Genomic DNA, 9982 nt, shown 5'->3' on the forward strand with positions numbered 1-9982 from the left:
TTTTTATTACAAAGTCAGATATACTGAGAGGAGGAAAGATAGAGAGGAAGTGGAGCTGCCGGGATTAGAACCAGCGGCCATATGGGATCAAGGCAAGGACCTTAGCCACTAGGCCACGCTGCCAAGCCCGATCGTGTTAGTGTTTAAATGCTCACTGTGTCACATGTTTGTCAGCTGGCATATTGAACAGATGTGTCTGTAGGAAGTCAGGAGCCCCTGGGAGTAACTGCCTGCCTATGCTTAGAGGAGTCAAGAAAGATCTGCCCGGAAAACATCAGCCTGACCCCCTGGTCCGGAGCATCTCTAGGTGGTCTCCCAGGGAATGAAGTTCTGAGTGTAACCAGGAGCAAGAAGTGGGGAATTCTCAGGTGACCCCTTTCCAACTGAATGACCTTGTAGAAGGAATTCAGGGTTTTTTTGTTGTTGTTGTTTGTAAAACAGGGCTGGGACCCAGCACAATAGCTCAATAGATAAATCCTCACCTTGTAAGCACCAGAATCCCATGTGCCGGTTTGTGCTGCTCCCCTTCCCATCCACCTCCCTGCTTGTGGCCTGGGAAAGCAGTCAAGGACAGCCCAAAGCCTTGGGACCCTGCATGCACATGGGAGACCTGGAAGAAGCTCCTGGCTCCTGGCTTCAGATCAGCTTAGCTCCTGCTGTTAGCAGCCATTTGAAAGGCGAACTGGTAGATGGGAGATCTTTCTCTGTCTCTCCTTCTCTCCGTGGATTTATCTTTCTAATAAAAATAAACAAAGAAGCAAAAAACAGGACTAATATTACTTACCTAGAAGGGTTCTTCATGTGAAGTACCTGAGCCCAGTGAGCACAAAGACTTTCTGTAACAGTGATTCGGCAACCACTGTCATCATTATAATGGTTCTTACTGCTCATTTGCAAATGACCTTATGCAGGTGCTTAGCTCCAAAAGATAATTCCCATCCTACAGAAAGTGTTTCTGTTGTTTTTCTCTAACCAAGTCACATAAAATTCATTATAAAAATTCCATTTGATATTAAATTTCTGAACAAATTTCATAAGTAAAAGTGATCTTCCTATATTGTGAGAATGTGGATCTTTATAAAACCAGTAGGGAAAGCGAATTAGTGGTTTGAGCTTTTTTGAATGTAAAAGAAATCAGCAGGTGTTGTGCTTGACTGGAACAGAACCTTGGCAAGGCTGAGATGCAGAGGTCTTCCTCTGTGCCCCCATTCATCATCATGGTCCCCTTTCCCTGCCAGGGATTCCAGCCAGTTATTGTCCAGGAATGATTTTCAGAAGGCTTAAACATGCCAAGGTTTGAGTAACACATAATGGATGGAACCAATAAGATAATAATATGGTTTTCAAAAGCATTTGAAGAAATTAGAATTTATGGGCATTCTTAATAAAAGAGTATCACCGTAAGACTGCTAGGTATACACAAAACTGCTTACCATCCCCCAGAATACTAAACGCTGTAACCTTTGGGATTACTTTTCCTGACAGATAAAACTATGCAAGTTAACATGTAACTTCACAGTGTCTTGGGACCTGAAAAATCAAGTGTAAATACATTTCCCCAGATAATTCAGCGGTCTTCAGAGAGGCCCACTTAAGCTATCCTGGGGACATCACTGTTTAGCCTGCTGGTTAATGTGCCTGCATCCCACACTAGGGTGCCTCGATTCAGTTGTTGGGTGCAGCTCCTGACTCCAGCTTTCTACCAGCACACACTGGGAGGCAGCAGTGATGGCTCAAGTAGTTGGATTCCTGCCATCCACACGGGAGACCTGGATTGTGTTTCTGACTCCTGCTTCTGGCCCCAGATCAGCCCTGAAATGCATTTGAGGAATGAACCAGCCGATGGGAACTCCTGCTGTCTCTGCCTCTCAAAAAACATTTTTTTAAATCAGCAAAGGACGTATCTCCTGGTTCTTAAAAATTATTGTATTGTATTTATTTATTTATTTATTTATTTATTTTTAAATATTTATTTATTTTATTACAAAGTCAGATATACAGAGAGGAGACACAGAGAGGAAGATCTTCCATCCGATGTTTCACTCCCCAAGTGAGCCGCAACGGCCGGTGTGCGCCGATCCGATGCCGGGAACCAGGAACCTCTTCCGGGTCTCCCACGTGGGTGCAGGGTCCCAAGGCTTTGGGCCGTCCTTGACTGCTTTCCCAGGCCACAAGCAGGGAGGTGGATGGGAAGTGGAGCTGCCAGGATTAGAACCGGCGCCCATATGGGATCCCGGTGCTTTCAAGGCGAGGACTTTAGCCGCTAGGCCACGCCGCTGGGCCCTATTGTATTTATTTATATTTACTTGAAAGGAAAGGTAACAGCAGGAAAGGAAGAAGCAGATCAAGAGATCATGTTCATTCACTGGTTCACTACTCAACTGTCCACAACAGCCAGAGTGTCCCATGTGGTGTCAGTGACCCTGGAAGTTGAGCCATTATCTGCTGCCTCCCAGAATATGCGTTAGTATGAAGCTAGTATCAGAAGACCTGGCACTTACGGTCAGCAACTCTAATATGTGATGTGGTTTAAGCTGTTCCGCTTGTGATTCAACTTCCTGCTAATGTGCCCAAGAAAACAATGGACGATGACCCAAGTATTGGGGCCCCAGAGAGAGAGATCTTTTGTCTGCTGGTTCACTCCCCAAATGCCCGCAACAGCCAGATCTGAGCCAAACCAAAGCCAGGAACCAGGTCTGCATTCAGTTTTCCCAGTTAGGAGGCAGAGCCCCAGGTACTTGGACCACCTTTCACTGACTTCCCAGGTACATTAACATGAAGCTGGATTGAAAGTCGGGTAGCCAGGAGTCAAACAGGCATTCTTTCATATGATGTTAGCATCACAAGCGGCATTTTAACTCATTGTACCACATTGCCTGTCCTGTTAAGTATGTTATTTGATAAAAGAATTATATCCCTTTTAGGTTATAGTATATATAGCTCCACTGGTAATATAATACAATATGTAATATATAAAGATATGTGTGTGTATATATATATATATATATATATATATCCAACAACTTAACCCTGTTGAATGTGTCATGTGTCATGTGGCAGTTTCAAAACTGATGGAGAAGAGATAGATTGAGCAAGAAAATGATGAAATCTTTTTCTTACCACTCCAAAAATGACCACATGTGGATGACTCTCAACACAATTACTAATTGATTGGCTCTGTATTTCAGAAATACTGCCTTGAAGACACATGTTTCTAAATTAATGGAGCAGAGGAGACCTTTGTGAAATCCTGTTTTGGGGCCCTGGTATTTTATCACAGTGTGGCAGGGTCTGAGGGTCCTAGGGGCCTCACTCAACCTCAGGTGAGGCGTGTCTAATATGTGGCATTTGACCTGGGTGACTTCAGTCTCACCTGTCCTTTTATCAGCAGTCATCCCCTGTCACCGTGGCTACAGATATTTTAGCTCCCTGAGAATACACACTGACTTTGCATATTTGCATATTTGCATTTGATTTTCCTAGCAGAGCCACCTAGAATAATTTATTTCAGTTCTCTTTTTTATCTGCCTGATTCAGAATATATTTAATAAGCAATTGTTACCATGAGGATTTTGAGCAGAAGCCATAGAACAGGGAGAACAGCACAACACCTCTCCCTCAGGAACCCCTGACGGAGTAGGGAACACAGAAATGTGGCTGGCGTTCTGAGGCAGTCCTTCTTAATCTTGGCACATTAGGGTTGCCTGGGGAATGGAAACATCCCAATGACTGGGCTGTACTCCAGACCAATTAAATTAGAATCCCAGTGGGTAGGACCCAGGCATCAGTATTTTTAAAAGCTCCCTGGGAAATTCCAGTGCATTGCTAAGCCAGAGCAAAACAAACTTCAAAAATGGTATAGTGGTAGACTGATGAAATACAGTTTGAACCAGGGCATAACCCTACCATTCTGTGTATGCTAATATTTTTATCCTCCGTCCAACCACATCTCACTCCATTAATACAAAAGATGCAACCACATGATGACTGTGAAACACTGTGGACAATTTGATTGAAAGGCATTTAGAAAATATGTGTGTGTGTGTATTTAGAAAGTACATACATATATGCATGCATGTGTGTATATTTATATTTAGGGTTTATTTTATTTTGTATTATTTGAAAGGCAGAGTCAAAGAGAGAAGGAGAGACAGAGATCTTCCATCTGCTGGTTCACTCCCTAAGTGGCTACAATGCCGGAGCTGAGCTAATCTGAAGCCATGAACTAGGAGCTTCCTCCAGGTCTCTTATGTGAGTTCAGGGGTCCAAGAAGTTGAGCCACTCTCCACTGCTTCCCCAAGCTATAAACAGGGAGCTGGATCTAAAGTGGAGCAGCCAGGACACAATCCAACACCCAGATGAGATACCTGCTATACCATGGCGCCAGCCCAGAAAGTGTGTGTGTGTGTGTGTGTGTATGTATAATTTATATAATTTATTTTTATTTATTTGAAATATAGAAAGATGGAAAGATCTTCCATCAGCTAGAAGATCCCCAAATACTTGCAATAGCCCAGGCTAGGCCAAGCTGAAAGCAGGAGCCTGAACGTCCACCTGGGTATCTAGAACCAGCTACTTGAGCCATCACCTGCTGTCCCCAGGATGTGCTGAAGTAGAAAGCTGAAGGCAGAAGAGGAGCTGGAACTGCAGCTCAATGAGTCTGATACAGTATGTGAGCGTCCCAAGAGGTGACTTAACTGCCATACCAGATATCTGTCCTGAGAACTATATGTTCTGGGAAGTATGGTTTGAAGGAAACCTGTCTCCAATGGGAAAGGACCCCCAAAATACTAACCCATGAGGATGAACCTCAGATTCATTCCACATGCTTGTTCTCTACCCTGGAATGAACTCTCCTATCTTTCTGCAGTCAGAAAGTGAGTCTCTAAGCTCCCAGGTCTAAACATCACCTACAGTGTGGAATCTTCTTCCACCTTTTCCAGGCAAAATTAAGCTACATTCTTTCTCTGCTACTTAGCTCTGTGTGCGTGTCTGCTTTTAGTAGTTATAAGTATTGCCAACCTTGGTTATAGTTTGGCAGACTGGTTGTGTATTTTATAAACCTCGTTGAGGTGCCTGGCACCATTTCTTGGTTTACTGAATGTTCTGACAGCACCATAGCAGTGTTAGAGTGAGAGAAGTCATACCACCAGCAGGGGGAACCTGGACTCAGGAACTCAGGCTGCCTGGGCCTGTCTCTGAGCACCAGGATCCTCTGCTTCCAGGCAGTGGGGCCAGGGAAATCAAAGGCACACTCCTCGGTGCAGAGCAGGAGGAGGCACCAGCAAAGTCACACGGGCTTCACTTGTGGTTATGAGTGACGAGAGGAAAAGACAACCAGAAAGACACTCACAGGACTGAAAGTGTAGATATGGAGCAAGGACAAGTGCCTATGCCACCAACCACAGGCCTGCCCCAAGAATGTTGAGAACAGCTTCTTCCCTGGGAAGATTGCTCATCCGGGGGCAGCTGTTGGGCACAGTGACTGTCATATCATACCTTGCCAGAGAGCTTGGTTCGGGTCTCCCAGCTCTGCCCCTACTTCCAGCTCCCTGCTAACCTGCATCCCAGGAAGCAGTGATGAGGCCTCAGTGCTGAGGTCCCTCGCCCATATGGGGGGCCGGATTGCCGCCTCTGCGGCTCTTGACCTTGACTTGGCCCAGCTCCAGCTGTTGGGGACACTCAGAAGGTACAAGCAGCACCTGTCCGTTTCTCTCTGCCTTTCAAATACAATTAAAAAAAAAATTGTTTGCTTGTTTTTAAACTTTAATTTGAAAAAAAATTCTAAGTTTTACGTTTATAGTGGTGAAACAGCTATTTCAGATTTATAGGAGTGAGGGTCATATAGTCCAGAGTTTTCTAGGAAAGGGATAATTTTGGATCCTGGGTCCTGTTTCTGAAGTTGTTACAATTGGCTATCATTTGACCAGCTTACTTGAGGATCTTTTAGTAATCAAGATGTGTAGTTATTTTATAGTTCTCTTTGAGAGCTTAAGTAGGGCTGCTTCATGGTTTTTGTTTTTATTTTTTATTAATTTTTTAGGTGCCTAAAGATATTAAGCTATTTAATACATTGTCTTGAGTGTCATACTTTGTTGCCTATGGTTTATTGGTGAAGACAGTCTATATTAATGCTCCTTTTCCTGCCATAAATTAGTGTGAAAACCCTCAAAGGGGACAATGGATTATTAAGAACTGTTCTTCATTGAAAACTGTTTTTTAATCCTGCCTCTACACAGTGTTTTTCCTTGTATGGTCACAGGAGCCCACCAAGAGGGGATGTCACACAGCCTGCTGCTAGGGTGACATCCCCCTGTGCCCCAGGCCAGATGGATGGTCAGTTATATGGGGGCTGCAGCCCCACGTGAGCGTCCTCCTTTAGATTAAAAAAAAAAAAAAAGCCAGAGGAATAGAGTCAGTGAAACACCCTCATCCACTGCTTTACTTTCTAAAATATCCTCAACTGCCATGGCTGGGTGAGACCAAAGTCAGGAGCCAAGAACTTAGTCTGAGTCTCCCTGGTACTTGAACCCTTGGCTGGTCCCTACCAGTGCACACATTATTAGCAGAAAGCTGGAACTGGAAGCGAAGGCCCAGCTTGAACAGAGGCACTCAGTATGGTGTGCTGGTAACCCGAGGACTGTCTTAGCCACTGTGCCAGATACCAGCCCACAAACATTTCAAAGTGTGCATATTTATCCTCCTTTCTTGCCTTGATAACTGTAGTTAATATGGTCATCATGGATTCACTTGCTGTGGTCTTTTTTTTTTTTTCGGTTTAATGAATTCAGAGCAAATAAAACCTTTACAATATACCTGTGACCAAAATCACCCGATTTTTAATTGAATGGCCTGCAGTCATACAATATTTTACCTGTTTAAAAGTTTAGCTTTTGGGCCCAGCGTTGTGGCCTAGCGGCTAAAGTCCTCGCCTTGCACGCACTGGCATCCCATATGTGCGCCGGTTCTAATCCCGGCAGCCCTGCTTCTCATCCAGCTCTCTGCTTGTGGCCTGGGAATGCAGTGGAGGATGGCCCAAAGCCTTGGGACCCTGCACCGCATGGGAGAACCAGAAGAGCTCCTGGCTTCGGATCGGCGCAGCACCAGCTGTGGCGCTCACTTGGAGAGTGAACCAATGAATGGAAGAGCTTCCTCTCTATCTCTCCTCCTCTCTCTATATATATCTGACTTTACAATAAAAATAACTCTTAAAAAAAAATAAAAGTTTAGCTTTTCTCACTGAATAATACCTTAAAAAGCATTAAATAGAGGCTAAACTTGATAATATTCTATGATAGCTAAGTGTCATAAGCTTTTTAAAAGTTGCTGAGTGAGAGTAACAGTTATATCTTGTTGTTGTTAACCATCTGACAGCCTTGAGGTGCCTAGTGATAATCTGTATACATTCCTGAGAGCAAACTGTTCTTTGGTCAGCATGTTATTTTATGAGGCAAGAACAACAGATGAGCATCAAGATGCATGTCACTGGTAGCGATGTTGTCAGTACGTGAGCTGCATCACCTTTTGGAGAAAGCTAGCTCTCTCCCGGCTCATGTCACAGTGTTGATTGCTCCATGTATTGCCACAAGAAAATAAAAGAAGTAATAGAAACTCTGCAGGAAGTAAGGCCAGGGCCTTCCCCAGTAGCCAGTCTATATCCACAGACTTCTCTGAGTGACTCACATGGCTGGCCTCCACGTGTCTCCATCTGCCCAGGCTTCTCCGGCAACCTCAGTGTTTCAGTTTTACTACATTTGGGAACTTCTCACGTACTTGCCCAGAATGCCAACAGCTTGTTAGCTGGTAACACCCTTACCGAGAGCCTGGATTGCACTTGCCTAACCTTCTGTGATCCTCAGTGAATGAGGCAAGGGTATGTAAAAGAGTGGGCATGGAGGGTCAGGAGAGTGAGGCCAGAGTAACTCTAACCTCATTCCAAAAGGGGGAGAAAAAAAGAATGTTTTCTGGATGGTAGTTACATTTTCTTGCCAGTGCACAAGTCCTGCTCGTTGACAAATAATAGCCAATCCAAGTGTCGGATAAGATTGTTAGCCTTAGTAATCAGTCTGTATGACACTGTTTTAACAGGAAGCCTCGTTCTTCTTTTCTTATCCAGAACTAAGAGGAAAAAAATGAATATGGTTTTTGCTCACAGAATGGATAACAGCAAGCCAGCTTTGGTTACTCCTACCCTTCTGGTGCCCCTCCACAACCACAGCTCCACCGACATCGCCACCCCTCTGCCAAGCCTCGGACTGACTCAGTTACAGGAGGAGCACAATTGGATGAGCAATGGAACAGACCTTCGATACGCACCGAAACCCGGGGAAGTGGCCACGGCCAGCGTTTTCTTTGGGACTCTGTGGTTATTTTCCATCTTTGGCAATTCTCTGGTCTGTCTGGTCATCCATAGGAGCAGAAGGACCCAGTCTACCACGAACTACTTTGTGGTCTCCATGGCCTGCGCTGATCTTCTCATCAGCGTCGCCAGCACGCCATTCATCCTGCTCCAGCTGGCCACGGGCCGGTGGACGCTGGGCAGTGCCATGTGCAAGGCCGTGCGGTATTTCCAGTACCTCACGCCAGGGGTGCAGATCTATGTGCTGCTCTCCATCTGCATAGACCGCTTTTACACCATTGTCTATCCTCTGAGCTTCAAGGTGACCAGAGAAAAAGCCAAGAAAATGATCGCAGCCTCCTGGATCTTCGAGGCAGCCTTTGTGACCCCAGTGTTCTTCCTCTACGGCTCCAACTGGGACAGCCATTGTGACTATTTCCTCCCTTCCTCTTGGGAAGGAACCGCCTATACTGTTATCCACTTCTTGGTAGGCTTTGTGATTCCATCTGTCCTCATAATCTTATTTTACCAAAAGGTCATAAAGTATATTTGGAGAATAGGCACTGATGGCCGAACAGTGAGGAGGACAATGAACATTGTCCCAAGGACAAAAGTGAAAACTATCAAGATGTTCCTCATTTTAAATCTATTGTTTTTGCTCTCCTGGCTGCCTTTTCATGTAGCTCAGCTGTGGCACCCCCACGAACAAGACTATAAGAAAAGTTCCCTTGTTTTCACAGCTGTCACATGGATATCCTTTAGTTCTTCAGCCTCCAAGCCTACTCTGTATTCGATTTATAATGCCAATTTCAGGCGAGGGATGAAAGAGACTTTTTGCATGTCCTCGATGAAATGTTACCGAAGCAATGCCTATACGATCACAACAAGTTCAAGGATAGCCAAAAAAAACTATGTCGGCATTTCAGAAATCCCTCCCATGGCTAAAACTATAACCAAAGACTCAATCTATGATCCCTTTGACAGAGAAGCCAAGGAAAAAAAGCTTGCGTGGCCCATTAACTCAAACCCACCAAATACTTTTGTCTAATTTCTCAGAATCCTTTCAATTATTGTTATGCACCAGAGATTAAAAAAGCTTTAACTATAAAAACAGAAGCTATTTACATATTTTTTTCAGTTAGCTTTCTGAGGGAAATGTCTTTGTAAAAATGCTCTTATTTATTGATTATATTTTTTTGTGGTTGTTACTGTGGTTGCTTTTTGTTTTAAGAAAAATGTCCAGTTGGATCTACAATCAACAGTCCTTCTAGTATCTTAGTTACATGCGTTTAAACAAAATGCTTTCCTAATTTTCATTTATCACTAGGTCTGAAAACGGTGAAGTGCACATATATCATCTTGGGCTAATGATCCTGCCTAGTTTTATTTTTCTTTCCCTTATTGAATCTTTGTAACCATGGGCATCTGTGCCAATGAAACCCTCTGCGTCACACATTCACTCTCGTGTTTCTTCTACTAAGCAACATGTAGGAAGAATTGTCGCCAACACTGCCCTCTGTCAAGTAGCCACTGGTCGGATCTGCTATGAAGTGCATGCGTGTCCTGGAAGGCGTTGGGGCTTGCTGGAGAGTCTCTAAATGGTTTCATTTAAGCAGCGAGCTGGATCCAAAGCAGAGGCAGCTA

General features: G+C 44.3%; 1 protein-coding gene across 3 annotated transcripts in view; it reads left to right on the top strand.

The window, feature by feature from the left end:
- The window catches only part of GPR19 (G protein-coupled receptor 19), a 35878-nt gene extending 26424 nt beyond the window's left edge, over positions 1-9454 (top strand). For all 3 annotated transcript variants that reach the window (XM_058655894.1, XM_004592573.2, XM_058655893.1), the window contains one exon: positions 8117-9454. In XM_058655894.1, coding sequence (XP_058511877.1) covers positions 8133-9386 — 1254 coding nt within the window. In that variant the 5' untranslated portion in view covers positions 8117-8132 and the 3' untranslated portion in view covers positions 9387-9454. The remainder of the gene's footprint in view (positions 1-8116) is intronic.
- The last annotated feature ends 528 nt before the right edge of the window (positions 9455-9982 follow it).

Source organism: Ochotona princeps, chromosome 27, assembly GCF_030435755.1.
Source record: "Ochotona princeps isolate mOchPri1 chromosome 27, mOchPri1.hap1, whole genome shotgun sequence".
Lineage (NCBI taxonomy): Eukaryota > Metazoa > Chordata > Mammalia > Lagomorpha > Ochotonidae > Ochotona > Ochotona princeps.